The following is a 16,925-nucleotide window of genomic DNA, read 5'->3' as shown; positions in this document are numbered from 1 at the left end:
AATTAACTGTCTCCCCTCTGCCTCGGCGACTCACGTCTGCCGCCAGAGAGTTGAGGCAAACATGAAATGCAAAAAAACACTAATAAATAGAGGACTACATTCCTTGTTCAATCCAAGCGATGAAGAAGGAGGAAATTATACTAGAAATCTAGATGGTGGTTTGGGACATTCAATTGTTTCAGATAAAGGAGTCATATCATAAGCAAATACTTGAGTGATCTCATTCCTTGTGTGGGTTGAGAAGGGTAAATCATAATTTTCATCATTACCATTATCCTTCACTTCCTCCTCATCATCATCATTTATTCATGCAGTGTGCCAATGATGTGAGATGCTTGGAGAGAAGCTGGATTTTTCAATAATCACCCACCTTCTAAGTGTATTGCCCTGATCCCCGCAGTCTCTCCCCTCCCTCCCCCTGTACTCAACCTGCCAGGCCCCGTGTAAGCATCTGCCGCCTGCCTGCCTGCCTGGTCTGGCCTGGTGGGAGCCCTAATTGGAGCAGACGGAGCCGCTGTCCCGGGAGGCCTCCTGCAGGACAGGGGGAGACCAGTGCACGGCCTGGCGGCCTGGCCCCATCAACATGGCACACCAGCTGGGTCAGTCTGCATCATGCAGCCCTGCTCCTCTCCTACCCCCCACACTGAGGTCTGGTTCTGTGTGTCTTTGGGAGGGTGATGTACTGTATCTGTCCTGTCAGAGTGGTCATGGGGCCAGCATACATCACACATTACATCACATCACCTCTCCAGATGTGTTTGGTTGTCTTGCTATCGTTATCAAGGCAAGCCATGTGGAGGTATTGGGCTTAGCTAGAGTGGAATATTCATCTATAAACTAGGATATGCATCTCTGCTCTCAGCAGTTCTAGTCTCATCATAGGTGGGGAGACGAAGGGGGAGCTCGTTCTCGTTTACCCTACTTGAGAAAGAGACAAACATTTACCAACACTGTCTGTGCTCGCCTGCTATCCTCTTCCTCCTTCTGTCTCAGGAAGGAAGGAGAGGTAAGGGCATAACAGAAAAGGCATTACTTTCTCCATCAGAGATGGACAGGAAGGGAGAGATGGGGGGGTGGGGGGCACCTTGAGTCCACTCAGGCTGATGAGAATGGGAGCTGGAAGAGGGGGAGGTGTTGGGCAGTCGATCAGCCGAGCAGCAGCAGGCAGACTAAATGATTAATGAGAGCATCTGTGAGTCTGGGAGCGGCTGGTCAGAATGACTGACCCATGGCTGACCGTTCAACTGCTAGAGCCGTGAGGGCATTGCACGCACGCACGTACTCACGCACACACACACGCAAACTCCTGGAAATGTACTTCATATAAATAAATATAATGAACAAATTAACAGTATACCACATATACAATCCATGTACAATACACACTGGTCACTGAAGGCACAGTAAACCACCAACCACTCACCTGGTGATCTGAAGGTCCAGGCCTCATCATCATCAAAGTGGGTGTCCCCTGCCGTGAACCTCTCTCCGGGGAAGAAGGCGTGTGCCACAGTGCCCCCCGGCCCATCGAAGGGGTACCCGTCGTTGTGGTCGGCCTTGGTGAAGTCAATCTGGATGTCTGCATCGTTGCCCGCCACTTCGTGGAAGTTTAGGGGTGAGATGTCACTCCAGACCTTGAGGGCGTAGTACATGAGAGCCCGTACCGTATCTCGACCCAACAGAGGAGACTCCTTAGGAAAGGTACGTATCCTGGAGGTGGAGAGGAGGGAGATGGAGAGAGAAGGATAGTGGAAGCAAATGGAAGTAGGAACAGGAGTAGAGGAGAAGAGGGCGAGAGAGGAGAAAAAAGATAAGAGGAGGAGAGAGAGTGAGAGGGGGAGAGGGGGAGAGAGGGGGAGAGAGGGGGAGAGGGGGAGAGGGGGAGAGAGTGAGAGGGGGAGAGGGGGAGAGAGTGAGAGGGGGAGAGGGGGAGAGAGTGAGAGGGGGAGAGGGGGAGAGAGTGAGAGGGTGAGAGGGGGAGAGGGGGAGAGAGTGAGAGGGGGAGAGGGGGAGAGGGGGAGAGGGTGAGAGGGTGAGAGGGTGAGAGGGGGAGAGGGGGAGAGGGGGAGAGCGTGAGAGGGGTAGAGGGGGAGAGAGGGGGAGAGAGTGAGAGGGTGAGAGGGGGAGAGAGGGGGAGAGGGGGAGAGGGGAAGAGAGTGAGAGGGGGAGAGGGGGAGAAAGTGAGAGGGGGAGAGGGGGAGAGGGGGAGAGAGTGAGAGGGGAGAGGGGGAGAGGGGGAGAGAGTGAGAGGGGGAGAGGGGGAGAGGGGGAGAGAGTGAGAGGGGGAGAGAGGGAGAGGGGGAGAGGGGGAGAGAGGGGGAGAGAGTGAGAGGGGGAGAGGGGGAGAGAGGGGGAGAGAGTGAGAGGGGGAGAGGGGAGAGGGGGAGAGAGTGAGAGGGGGAGAGGGGGAGAGAGTGAGAGGGGGAGGGGGGGAGGGGGGAGAGAGTGAGAGGGGGAGAGGGGGAGAGGGGGAGAGAGTGAGAGGGGGAGAGGGGGAGAGGGGGAGAGAGGGGGATAGGGGGAGAGGGGGAGAGAGTGAGAGGGGGAGAGGGGGAGAGGAAAGGTCAAAATAAGAATACAGTACAAGTACACCGGCAGAGCTGCATTCACTGGTCAAGAAAATGTTAGCTGATGTCAACAGATTTTCAGTTCATGAATGACTATAGGGCTTGTTTGCAGATACCCACTGATTGTATCTCCTTTTCCATTTCATGGGTTGGTGAGCCCTCGCAGTGGAAAACAGATTGACCATAGCATTCGAATGCATCAAAATTCTTTGAACTGAGTTGCGGAGAGATGAGAGTGAGAGAGGAAAAAGACACAAAATGAGCTTTCAGGAATAGCTTTCGAGGCACTCTCCTCCCTTCTCTCTCTCGCTCTGTTTCTCCCTCTCTCCATCGTATCTCTGTCTCTCCCTTTGCTGCAGCAGTAATAGGATTTGAATAAACAGTGGGGAAGTTATAATCTTGCCCTCTCTCTCCCCTTCTCTTCTCTCTACTTCCTAGTAACCAGAGTCATACAACCTCCATTAGCCAACTTTGCTAGCTACTCGTTATGTGCACTGAACAGAAATATAAACGCTACATGCAACTATTTCAAAGATTTTACTGAGTTACAGTTCATATAAGGAAATCAGTCAATTTAAACAAATTCATTAGGCCCTAATCTACGGATTTCACATGATTTCACTGAGAATACAGATATGCATCTGTCGGTAACAGATACATAAAAAAAGATAGTAGCATGGATCAGAAAACCAGTCAGTACCTGGTGTGACCACCATTTGCCTCATGCATCGCAACACATCTCCTTTACATAGAGTTGGTCAGGCTGTTGATTGTGGCCTGTGTCCCACTATTCTTCAATGGCTGTGCAAAGTTGCTGGATATTGGCAGAAACTGGAACATGCTGTCGTACTCGTCGATCCAAAGCATCCCAAACATGCTCATGTCTGGTAAGTATGCAGGCCATGGAAGAACTGGGACATTTTCAGCTTCCAGGAATTGTGTACAGATCCTTGTGACATGGGGCCGTGCATTATCATGCTGAAACATGAGATGATGGTGATGGATGAATGGCTCGAAAATTGGTCTCAGGATCTCGTCACGGTATCACTGTGCATTGAAATTGCCATCGATAAAATGTAATTGTGTTCGTTGTCTGTAGCTTATGCCTGCCCAAACCATAACCCCACCGCCACCATGGGGCACTCTGTTCACAACGTTGACATCAGCAAACCGCATTCCCACACAACGCCATACACGCTGTCTGCCATCTGCCCGGTACAGTTGAAACTGGGATTCATCTGTGAAGAGCACACTTCTTCAGCGTGCCAGTGGTCATCAAAGGTGAGCATTTGCCCACTGAAGTCGGTTACGACGCCAAACTGCAATCAGGTCAAGACCCTGGTGAGGTCGACGAGCACGCAGATGAGCTTCCCTGAGACGGTTTCTGACAGTTTGTGCAGAAATTCTTCAGTTGTGCAAACCCACTGTTTCATCAGCTGTCTGGGTGGCTGGTCTCAGACGATCCCCCAGGTGAAGAAGCCGGATGTGGAGGTCCTGGACTTGCGTGGTTACACGTGGTCTGCAGTTGTGAGGCCGGTTGAACGTACTGCCAAATTCTCTAAAATGACGTTGGAGGCGGCTTATGGTAGAGAAATGAACATTCAATTCTCTGGCAACAGCTACTGTATGGTGGACATTCCTGAAGTCAGCATGCCAATTGCACGCTCCCTCAAAACTTGACACATCTGTGGCATTGTGTTGTGTGACAATATTGCACATTTTAGAGTGGCCTTTTATTGTCCCCAGCACAATGTTCAATCAGCTTCTTGATATGCCACACCTGTCAGGTGGATGGATTATCTTCGTAAAGGAGAAATGCTCACTGACGGGGATGTGAAGAAATCTGTGCACCAAATCTTAGAGAAATAAGCTTTTTGTGAGTATGGAACATTTCTGGGATCTTTTATTTCAGCTCATGAAACATGGGACCAACATTTTACATGTTGAATTTATATTTTTGTTCTGTGCGTTTGGCTACAGGAGTCCATAGGTAGTTCACATGCTCAGTAGCTTTTGATGCAGGGACGGGGAGGGCAGTGAAGTCAGGGAGTTGGGGAGAGGTGGAGTTGTGGGTAATAGCAGCCTGCTAGCCAAGGTCAGAGGCAGCCTCCCCTGCATCACAGATGAGCTCTAGAATCCCATGACATTGGCTGTGTTTACACACGCTATCTGAGCAAGTACATTAAAAATACATTGACCATCATGGCCCTGGAGCCTGTCTAGGAATAGCATTAAGTAGGAAATATGATTGCTACACTGAGAATGTATATTTCCGCCGGCGAAGTCCAATATAATATGTGTGTGATAAAAACCTTTTATTGAATAAATACTTTAGTAATATTGTGAAACTTTTATTTCACATTCACAATGCAAGTGCACAAAACAAGAGCAAACAGCACAAACAAAACATTTTCTAAATGGAATGGAATTTTGGAAGTGCAATTCTTGCAGGTGAATGATTGAAGATAGAACCTTGACAAGTTTAAACCATAGAATTACAATGACTTCTATATCTATACTTTAGAAACTTTAGACAGACATAGGTAACCTTTCGGTGTGTGACAGACTGTTGTTTCGACCACAGGCCCTGACTCTGACTTTGGATGAGTCTGGACCCATTATGGTGTCACATCATTGGTGGTGCTGACAGGGCATGGCAACTGAAGGCTATCTGTGTGTGTGTGTGCGCAACTGTTTTTGTGAGCACTGTAAATCCTTGTGGAGACATAAGGTTGAGACACAAAAAGGGATAATTGACCCTGAGCTGTAGTTTGACTGAGGGAGTTTACAGTTGTTGAATTTTGGAAGAGGGTGTACGCAACTCAATAGTGTTGTTTGACATGACAACTAATTAAAATGCCAGGGAGGAGTTATTGTGACAGGGTAGGAACCAAAGTGTTGATAAGTGTTTCCTAGGGGACCCTATAATCTTTGGCTACATTTAATGTTTTCTCTTAGCTACTTCATGTAGCTAACATATTCATGCTTCACATATTACTATTTGATTTAGAAGATACTGTTGCACAAACAACACGCTGATTTAGGTCTATGTACACCATAACTGGTATTATCAGGCTGTATAGCTAATTACGTTTGCTCTGACTGCATTTCAGACCTGCCACAAAAGGACCAGCTGACATCATGTCAGTGATTCTCTCGTTAACACAGGTGAGAGTGTTGACGAGGACAAGGCTGGAGATCACTCTGTCATGCTGATTGAGTTAGAATAACAGACTGGAAGCTTTAAAAGGGTGGTGCTTGAAATCATTGTTATTCCTTTGTTAACCATGGTTACCTGCAAGGAAACACGTGCCGTCATCATTGCTTTGCACAAAAAGGGCTTCACAGGCAAGGATATTGCTGCAAGTAAGATTGCACCTAAATCAACCATTTATCGGATCATCAAGAACTTCAAGGAGAGAGGTTCAATTGTTGTGAAGAAGGCTTCAGGGCGCCCAAGAAAGTCCAGCAAGCGCCAGGATTGTCTCCTAAAGTTGATTCAGCTGCGGGATCGGGGCACCACCAGTGCAGAGCTTGCTCAGGAATGGCAGCAGGCATGTGTGAGTGCATCTGCATGCACAGTGAGGCGAAGACTTTTGGAGGATGGCCTGGTGTCAAGAAGGGCAGCGAGGAAGCCACTTCTCTCCAGGAAAAACATCAGGGATATTCTGAAAAAGGTACAGGGATTGGACTGTTGAGGACTGGGGTAAAGTCATTTTCTCTGATGAATCCCCTTTCCGATTGTTTGGGGCATCCGGAAAAAAGCTTGTCCGGAGAAGACAAGGTGAGCGCTACCATCAGTCCTGTGTCATGCCAACAGTAAAGCATCCTGAGACCATTTATGTGTGGGGTTGCTTCTCAGCCAAGGGAGTGGGCTCCCTCACAATTTGTCCTAAGAACACAGCCATGAATAAAGAATGGTACCAACACATCCCCCAAGAGCAATTTCTCCCAACCATCCAAGAACAGTTTGGTGACGAACAATGCCTTTTCCAGCATGATGGAGCACTTTGCCATGAGGCAAAAGTGATAACTAAGTGGCTCGGGGAACAAAACATCGACATTTTGGGTCCATGGCCAGGAAACTCCTCAGACCTTAATCCCATTGAGAATTTGTGGTCAATCCTCAAGAGGCAGGTGGACAAACAAAAACCCACAAATTCTGACAAACTCCAAGCATTGATTATGCAAGAATGGGCTGCCATCAGTCAGGATGTGGCCCAGAAGTTAATAGACAGCATGCCACGGTGGATTGCAGAGGTCTTGAAAAAGAAGAGTCAACACTGCAAATATTGACTCTTTGCATAAACGTCATGTAATTGTCAATAAAAGCCTTTGACACTTATGGAATGCTTGTAATTATACTTCAGTATACCATAGTAACATCTTACAAAAATATCTAAAAACACTGAAGCAGCAAACTTTGTGAAGACCAATACTTGTGTCAGTCTCTAAACTTTTGACCACGACTGTACATTTATTAGCTAGCCAGCCAGCTAACTAGCGACTCGCATTAGCGGCTAACAAGATTTAGGCCCAACTTGCTAAGAAAAGACAAACTAGCTGTTTGCAGATGTAAGAAACACAAACGAATAGTGTAATTATAGAATGTTAGTGAATTTATATTAAGAAGCAAAGTGAAAACAGCATCGTTGTCATCAACATTGTTGCATGTGCTGTATTGACCATGCAGACCGAATGCAAGTGTCTCGTGGTCGAAGAACAGCAAATGCGCTCCTTGAATGACAGGGGGCGGGGCTACATCTGTGTGGAAAGCGGCATGGAGAGAGAGCAGAGAGAGATGACTCAAGTAGCGAAGTAAACTATAAAAATGGACTTTACACACAGCGTATACAATTTAACAAACCAAACATTCAAATACTGTTATAGAAGGTAAAGTAAAAACCCAAAACAGTCCGTGCATCAATACCGGTATATCGTAAAATACGGTATACCGCCCAGCCCTACTGCACACTAGATAGGAAACACTGCAAAAATGCTTTCAGGGTCGCCTAGGTCATCAATGATCCGGGCAGCTTATTTCCTGTGCCATTTCCCCATCCAACTCAATTTGTCCATAGCAGGATGTCTGTGCGATGAACACCTTCATTTAATGGATAACTAAGTGCAGTCTTTTTTCAGGGCTGACCATTAGGTAGTCCGTACAGGGATGAGCAGTATGTGACTCTGACCTGAGATGGATATACACTGAGCACTGGCTGCCAGCCTTTCCGAAGTCCTCCAATCGCAACTCAAATGTTGATTTATAATTTGCAAGTCCAGCCACAGCCGCATAGTCTGATGACTCAGATTAAGAGTGTGGGGGGGGGGGGGGGGGGGGAGGAGAATGCTGAAACTAAGTATCTTAAATCTGTCATCAGGATTCACCTCCCGTGGCTCCCTGGCCCCGATATGAAATGAGCTGGTTTTCTCTCTCACATGCACACACACATGCACACACACATGCACACACACATGCACACACGCACACACACACACACACACACACACACACACACACACACACACACACACACACACACACACACACACGTCAGGCTCCAAAGAGAGTTCCCTAAATTAAAAGAGAGACCTGCGTGAGTCTCTATCAGCCCTGACCGAGACAGGTCCTCTTGTCTTTGTTCCTCTGAAGAGGACTGCCACTGCCCCTCACACCTCTGTCCTGCTAGAATTATAAGAATTACCCTCACACCTTATTGACCGCTGACACAGGAACTTAACAGTGCCTTTATTCTTTAACTTTTACACTCTGGGCTGAGTAATAACTGCGTGATAAAAAAGCTAATCTCAAAGTTACAAATCTGTCAATTTATGGAACTTAAAGACACACTGTCCTTCAGTAGGAAAATAATCACGCCTAATCCATCCATCCTTTGTCAGGAGTGAGGTCCCTCTTCCTCCATCTCCCTGTCACAATGGCTATCTCAGCTGTCAATCACAGCTCTAATGATGACAGCACAAGGAGAGGGGAGGGATTGATGTGATGTCCCCTTATTATTAGTATCACTTTATGGAAACAGCCTCATCATTGGATCACCCAGCTATGGTATAATGCTGATGTGATGGGGCTTTCTTAGTTTCCTTTGGTCTGTCCTTTGGTTCACATACACCCGACTCTCTCCTCTCCTATACTGTATCCCTAACACCTATCTTGCCTGGACACTTGTGTGTGTGTAACACTGGGCACATGGGACAACCTACACTATATCTAACCTATCACTCTTATCCATGCTTATTCTCAGCTCCATTGTACTCAGTGAGTGAAAGTCGGTCCAGATAGGAATCAGAGGGTACAGTAAGGTCATGTTAACAGAGTGACTGATGCTTATCATGAGTGTCTCCTTCTTCCATGTTAACCCAGCCAGCCAGTTAGCCAGCCAGCTAGCCAGCCAGCCAGCCAGTAGGATCCTTTGGGAAGTGAATTAGAGCAGTAGACAGACAGACAGAAAGACAGACAGACAGACAGACAGACAGACAGACAGACAGACAGACAGACAGACAGACAGAGAGGGAGGGAGGGAGGGAGGGAGGGAGGCTGCTCTGCTATCCCCACCTATCTGTTTAGGTGATTAATCTAGCTGCTAACGAGCAGGAGGCAGTCTGCTGGGTGATGAACTGGGCTAACAGTGTGATTAGGAGGCTGTGTCTTCTGTCTGACTAATGCTGGGGCTGTTACGGGTACATGTCCCAACAGCTGGATCCACCAACCCCTGCTCTCACCAGCCAATCAATCTTCATCCTTACGCCATTCAGGTCTGAAATTGGCCTATCATGGTGTCCTATACATCTCTCCACTGATAGCGAGTCTCATGACATCAAGGCATTATTATTGGATTGACCATGATCATTGTTCCATACTCGATACCATGAAGTGCTGTGTCACAGGTGACTAGTTTATCTTTGACATCAAACCAAATGCAACCTGTCTCATACTTTGAATAATGCACGATACAAGGACAACAAAACAACAAAGTCAAGCCCTAGTTTGGGGGTTAGGATACAGTACTATAAAATACTATACAGTCCTAATCCTATATGCTGCACATCCACCTAAGATTTACCCTACACCAGTGTGTCGCCAGTGTTTTATGTTGTTAATGTAAACTCTATTGTAATTATGTTTCCATCAGGAGCAGTGCTTAATTTGTAAATCGGGAGGTGCCAGAAGAAAAAGTGAGCACGAGATGGGGTGACCTTGGGCGCTTTGAGGTACCGGAAAATCAGCTTTATAATAAAGCATTGCATGCATATCATCACATTGCATTTGCGTGGTGGCATACATAGAGAAGTAGAGTAGGGGTACTTACAGAAGTTGCACACATGGGGAAAATGTTTAGTACCCTAGGGTCCAGGAAGAATGTGGCCTTTTATAAATGCATTTCATGCAATTCTACATAATTTTACATGACTGGAGACTTTGGCAGAATCTTTTAATAATTTGAATACCCCACAAATTATCAAAATGACAGGCTACTTTGACACTGACAAACTGAGAATCTGATATCAATAAAAAACGACATTGTCTTGAATCCATCAATAGCCTAGGCCTAGGTGCGTGGAGACAAATATTGTAGGCTACAATCTGAGGAGGAAATTATAGTCCTATTTACTTGTAAAACAATATTTGGAAGTTGATCAAATATTTCGGTAGCCTACAGCAGACAGATTAGAGTCTTCTCTTTTCAGCAGGAGCCATTTGCTTTCCAACCTGTGCAAATTTTGCGAAAGGCCTGTTTTGTCTGCATGCTGTTTGTTCACTGACTGATTTTCTGTGCGTTCCTGACTGTAGGCTATGCCTTGTTATTGGGCTACACATTAAGCACTGTTCAGGAGCGTGACACTAAAGACTTGGGGCGAGCAGGATCAACAACCTCTGTATCATCAAGACAGTTGCTTTATGAGGTGTTAAAGTTCACAGTTAGCCGTTGTTATGTAAATGAGAGCTGAAAAGTACCAGTAGCCTGGTTTGGCCCCAAGTCAGAGCAGGTCCACCACAGCCATGACCCAGTGAGACACAGGTGCTGGCCTGCGTATATGGAAACAGAAAAGACTGAGCCTTTTGTGTAAAACAATGGGGTAAATCTCAGATGGAAACTTGACATATGTGTGAGTTACTAAAATAGAGCCTGTTTTGGACTTGCTGTGAGTTCTGACTTGATTCTGTTACTCTCTCCAGGCCAAATACCCCTTCCTTCACTATGTCGATATGGGAATCCAGCCCATTGGAGAATAACCTTCACAGAGTACACACTAGGGGTGCTAGCCCACTGACAATACTATATATACAGTTGAAGTCGGAAGTTTACATACACTTAGGTTGGAGTCAATTAAACTCGTTTTTCAACCACTCCACAAATTTCTTGTTAACAAACTATAGTTTTGGCAAGTCAGATAGGACATCTACTTTGTGCATGACACAAGTAATTTTTCCAACAATTGTTTATAGACAGATTATTTCACTTATAATTCACTGTATCACAATTCCAGTGGGTCAGAAGTTTACATACACTAAGTTGACTGTGCCTTTAAACAGCTTGGAAAATTCCAGAAAATTATGTCATGGCTTTAGAAGCTTCTGATAGGCTAATTGACATAATTTGAGTCAATTGGAGGTGTACCTGTGGATCTATTTCAAGGCCTACCTTCAAACTCAGTGCCTCTTTGCTTGACATCATGGGAAAATCAAAAGAAATCAGCCAAGACCAGTAGACCTCCACAAGTCTGGTTCATCCTTGGGAGCAATTTCCAAATGCCTGAAGGTACCACGTTCATCTGTACAAACAATAGTACGCAAGTATAAACACCATGGGACCACGCAGCCGTCATACCACTCAGGAAGGAGACGCGTTCTGTCTCCTAGAGATGAACGTACTTTGGTGCGAAAAGTGCAAATCAATCCCAGAACAACAGAAAAGGACCCTGTTAAGATGCTGGAGGAAACAGGTACAAAAGTATCTATATCCACAGTAAAACGAGTCCTATATCGACATAACCTGAAAGGCCGCTCAGCAAGGAAGAGGCCACTGCTCCAAAACCGCCATAAAAAAGCCAGACTACGGTTTGCAACTGCACATGGGGACAAAGATCGTACTTTTTGGAGAAATGTCCTCTGGTCTGATGAAACAAAAATAGAACTGTTTGGCCATAATTACCATTGTTATGTTTGGAGGAAAAAGGGGGTCCCTTGCAAGACGAAGAACACCATCCCAACCGTGAAGCACGGAGGTGGCAGCATCATGCTGTGGGGGTGCTTTGCTGCAGGAGGGACTGGTGCACTTCACAAAATAGATGGCATCATGAGGAAGGAAACGTATGTGGATATATTGAAGCAACATCTCAAGACATCAGTCAGGAAGTTAAAGCTTGGTCGCAAATGGGTCTTCCAAATGAACAATGACCCCAAGCATACTTCCAAAGTTGTGGCAAAATGGCTTAAGGACAACACAGTCAAGGTATTGGAGTGGCCATCACAAAGCCCTGACCTCAATCCTATAGAAAATGTGTGGGCAGAACTGAAAAAGCGTGTGCGAGCATGGAGTCCTACAAACCTGACTCAGTTACACCAGCTCTGTCAGGAGGAATGGGCCAAAATTCACCCAACTTATTGTGGGAAGCTTGTGGAAGGCTACCCAAAACATTTGACCCAAGTTAAACAATGTAAAGGCAATGCTACCAAATACTAATTGAGTGTATGTAAATTTCTGACCCACTGGGAATGTGATGAAAGAAATAAAGGCTGAAATAAATAATTATCTCTACTATTATTCTGACATTTCACATTCTTAAAATAAAGTGGTGATCCTAACTGACCTAAGACAGGGAATTTTTGCTAGGATTAAATGTCAGGAATTGTGAAAAACTGAGTTTAAATGTATTTGGCTAAGGTGTATGTAAACGTCTGACTTCAACTGTATATATATTGTGTGTGTCCCTCTCCACACAGCTCCTGTAGGCATGGCCCTAATGTATGTGCTCTCTGACACCTGGAGTTGCATGGCAAATAGTCCAGGAACAAAGGACAATGACCAAGGAGTCAGCCCTTCCCCTTTGAGGGGCCAAAATGTAAATCTCTCTGTTACAGTATTCAGAGTACTGAATATTAAATGTGATAGAATAATACTATACTAACCATGTTTGGTATCTATCTGAAACTTGTTCACTAAGGATAACTCTGATGCTATCTACAGTGGGGGAAAAAATTATTTAGTCAGCCACCAATTGTGCAAGTTCTCCCACTTAAAAAGATGAGAGAGGCCTGTAATTTTCATCATAGGTACACGTCAACTATGACAGACAAAATGAGAAAAAAAATCCAGAAAATCACATTGTAGGATTTTTTATGAATTTATTTGCAAATTATGGTGGAAAATAAGTATTTGGTCAATAACAAAAGTTTCTCAATACTTTGTTATATACCCTTTGTTGGCAATGACACAGGTCAAATGTTTTCTGTAAGTCTTCACAAGGTTTTCACACACTGTTGCTGGTATTTTGGCCCATTCCTCCATGCAGATCTCCTCTAGAGCAGTGATGTTTTGGGGCTGTCGCTGGGCAACACGGACTTTCAACTCCCTCCAAAGATTTTCTATGGGGTTGAGATCTGGAGACTGGCTAGGCCACTCCAGAACCTTGAAATGCTTCTTACGAAGCCACTCCTTCGTTGACCGGGCGGTGTGTTTGGGATCATTGTCATGCTGAAAGACCCAGCCACGTTTCATCTTCAATGCCCTTGCTGATGGAAGGAGGTTTTCACTCAAAATCTCACGATACATGGCCCCATTCATTCTTTCCTTTACACGGATCAGTCGTCCTGGTCCCTTTGCAGAAAAACAGCCCCAAAGCATGATGTTTCCACCGCCATGCTTCACAGTAGGTATGGTGTTCTTTGGATGCAACTCAGCATTATTTGTCCTCCAAACACAACGAGTTGAGTTTTTACCAAAAAGTTCTATTTTGGTTTCATCTGACCATATGACATTCTCCCAATCCTCTTCTGGATCATCCAAATGCACTCTAGCAAACTTCAGATGGGCCTGGACATGTACTGGCTTAAGCAGGGGGACACGTCTCGCACTGCAGGATTTGAGTCCCTGGCGGCGTAGTGTGTTACTGATGGTAGGCTTTGTTACTTTGGTCCCAGCTCTCTGCAGGTCATTCACTAGGTCCCCCCGTGTGGTTCTGGGATTTTTGCTCACCGTTCTTGTGATAATTTTGACCCCACGGGGTGAGATCTTGCGTGGAGCCCCAGATCGAGGGAGATTATCAGTGGTCTTGTATGTCTTCCATTTCCTAATAATTGCTCCCACAGTTGATTTCTTCAAACCAAGCTGCTTACCTATTGCAGATTCAGTCTTCACAGCCTGGTGCAGGTCTACAATTTTGTTTCTGGTGTCCTTTGACAGCTCTTTGGTCTTGGCCATAGTGGAGTTTGGAGTGTGACTGTTTGAGGTTGTGGACAGGTGTCTTTTATACTGATAACAAGTTCAAACAGGTGCCATTAATACAGGTAACGAGTGGAGGACAGAGGAGCCTCTTAAAGAAGAAGTTACAGGTCTGTGAGAGCCAGAAATCTTGCTTGTTTGTAGGTGACCAATACTTATTTTCCACCATAATTTGCAAATAAATTAATTTAAAATCCTACAATGTGATTTTCTGGATTTTTTTTTCTCAATTTGTCTGTCATAGTTGACGTGTACATATGATGAAAATTACAGGCCTCTCTCATCTTTTTAAGTGGGAGAACTTGCACAATTGGTGGCTGACTAAATACTTTCCCCCCCCACTTTATATGGATGTATGATCTCTGTGGTAACTTGTATCTGTAAAGTGGGAACTCTAAATTACTATCAAATCACAATTGGCCCAGTGTCGTCCAGGGTAGGGGAGGGAATGGCTGGCAGGGAGGTAGCTCAGTTGTTAGAGCATGGCGTTTGCAACGCCAGGGTTGTGGGTTCGATTCCCACGGGGGGCCAGTATAAAAAAAATAATTAAAAATAATAATAATAATGTATGCACTCACTAACTGTAAGTCGCTCTGGATAAGAGCGTCTGCTAAATGACGTAAAATGTAAAAATAGGTTTTATTGTCCTCTCAGGAATTTTGTCTAATTGACATAGGTCTCATCCCTCACACAAGCCTTTAAATGCTGTGACACCCTGTGGAGATTGGGCTTGGGAGTGTTAAGGTTACTGTAAACTTGGTATCGTTTGATTTGTCAATGGTGGTTGGTTTTGGGTTGAAAGGTTACACCTTCATAAATGTAATTAAAAGCCTTTGTTCTCTCTCTTATCCTGTATCCAGTGCATGGAGGAAGGTTGCATGATCGATTCTAATTTCCTAGGCTTCTAAGTAAGCATCTCTTTGTTCATGCTTTGTCCTGCAAGTTAACCGTAGGATCTATATGCTCAGAATAATGCCTTGTAATGCTTGTTAAATATCTAGCCTACGATATCGACAATTCTCAGAACAATTTTTGCTAGTCAAAGTCAACTTATTGCCTAATGCTTACTTGTTTATTTTAATCATCTTTATGGAGTCAGATAAACTTTTTAATCGGCTAATTGCTTAGTCTTATTACGATTTGCATGTGATGTATATATAATATACTGTATATCATACACATATCAAACATTACTGGCCACTACACTCCCAGCCAAGCCACTGCCCCATGACCCTCTGCTCTACTCCAGACCCTTATTTCCAGCGCTCTCAAACAAACCATTAAGGAACCTTGTTAAAACATTTGACTCCTGACCTTACTCCTACTGGGGCTAGTAGACCCCGAGGCTAGTCTGTGACTGAGAGAGGAGAGTAGAACTGACTTCACCTCCTGTTGTTTAAACAACTCATGTTGACTATAGATGACTGAAGGGAACATGGATTCAATATATTTTCTGGGATGCTTTCATTTGCACTCTGCAGCGAGGCCAGACTGGATTTAAGTCAACAGATAATCAATGGGTGCTACTTTTCAACGCAAAACCTGCATAGAAAAGCTCTACTTCGTCTCTGAGCTCTACAGCCCAAACCAACAAACGTGGGAAAGAAAACTCCAGCTCTCCATCCAGTGAGCACAGTGCTCTTAGGACTCTTGTACAGATCAGTACTAGTGTATCTACAAACACATTCTCCCTGGTCTCGACAGACAGACAGTAGAGGTGAGAGGAGATCAGCAGAAAGCAGACAGGAGCAAGGCATATGATTGGCACTAGAACGCAGGTGAGAGAGGGAGAGAGAGAGAGAGAGTGTGTGTGTGTGTGCGCGTGAGAGAGGATAAAGGCATGTAGCTGTCAGCAACATTACCATCCATCTCTCTCAGCTCTCTAATGCGCACACACACACATACACACACACACACACACACACACACACACACACACACACACACACACACACACACACACACACACACACACACACACACACACACACATTCTGACACAAACCAGCTTCCAGCAGCTCAAGTAAATGGGGGTCATGTTAGCAGTAACTGCATAAGGTTACTGTGAAACCAAGGTAAAAAAAAAAGGAATTTTTCTCAATTCCACGCTATGAGCAGTTACTGCCTTTTTGCTTGGTAGGGCAGAGTAGCCTAGCCATTAACTTTCAAATAATCCCCCATATGGCTCTGTCTATGACCCCTTCCATGACCCTATGACCCAACTCATTGGCTAATTAACTGTCCAGTCGTCCATTACCACAGGCAATCTAGTAATGGTATCACCCTCCCCTTCCCATGACCCTGACCTCAAAATCATGTGCATCATCAGCCATGGACTAGACTGTATTACAGATGTAGGATCTTGAGCCAGTTTGCTACAGCAGGAAAATAATCCTGCAGCAACAGGAAATGTGAATTATTATGTAGATTATAATTAATAGATTTTTTTTTGCAAATCAAATCTGACATTTTAAAGTGTAAATTACAGACTTTAGAAGCCTTTTAAAACCTTGAATACACTACAAGTTTGCATTTCCTGCTGTGCAGGGAAATTCTCAGAAACAAACGAGTGATCAAACTAAGATCCTACATCTGTATGCAAAGCAGGTATCTACGTGTTCTATACCATCCCTGGTACCATACTCTCTACCATACCATGTCCACCCTACATCTCCATCCCCAGTCAGCTTCACATTGATAGCACAGACTGATGTTGTCTCAGGTGTGTTTAGTCTATTGTAGTGGTACTGCACCTCCAGGAGAGGTGTCTCTTGCTCCACTTGTTCTGGGCGACCAGAGCTCGTCTCCTGCGGCCCACCGCAACCTCCGTCTCAGACAGGTCCGGGAGAGAACACCTTGGGGTCTTCATCAGGCCCAGGGTGGCTTGGTCTGAGCA

At 45.3% G+C, this 16,925-nt stretch overlaps 1 protein-coding gene across 1 annotated transcript in view; it reads right to left on the bottom strand.

Moving 5' to 3' along the window:
* Nucleotides 1-16,925, bottom strand: part of LOC311128429 (matrix metalloproteinase-17-like) — a gene marked incomplete at its 3' end in the record, with an annotated part of 41,470 nt that overhangs the window by 22,547 nt on the left and 1,998 nt on the right. Inside the window, exons 2-3 of the mRNA XM_084160563.1 lie at nt 16,783-16,918; nt 1,424-1,710 (exon numbers count right to left, since the gene is read on the bottom strand). Coding sequence (XP_084016689.1) covers nt 1,424-1,710; nt 16,783-16,918 — 423 coding nt within the window. The remainder of the gene's footprint in view (nt 1-1,423; nt 1,711-16,782; nt 16,919-16,925) is intronic.

This window comes from Coregonus lavaretus, assembly GCF_964263955.1.
Source record: "Coregonus lavaretus genome assembly, chromosome: 4".
Lineage (NCBI taxonomy): Eukaryota > Metazoa > Chordata > Actinopteri > Salmoniformes > Salmonidae > Coregonus > Coregonus lavaretus.
The sequence above is the reverse complement of the archived record's forward strand: the minus strand, read 5'-3'. Positions and strand labels throughout refer to the sequence as shown.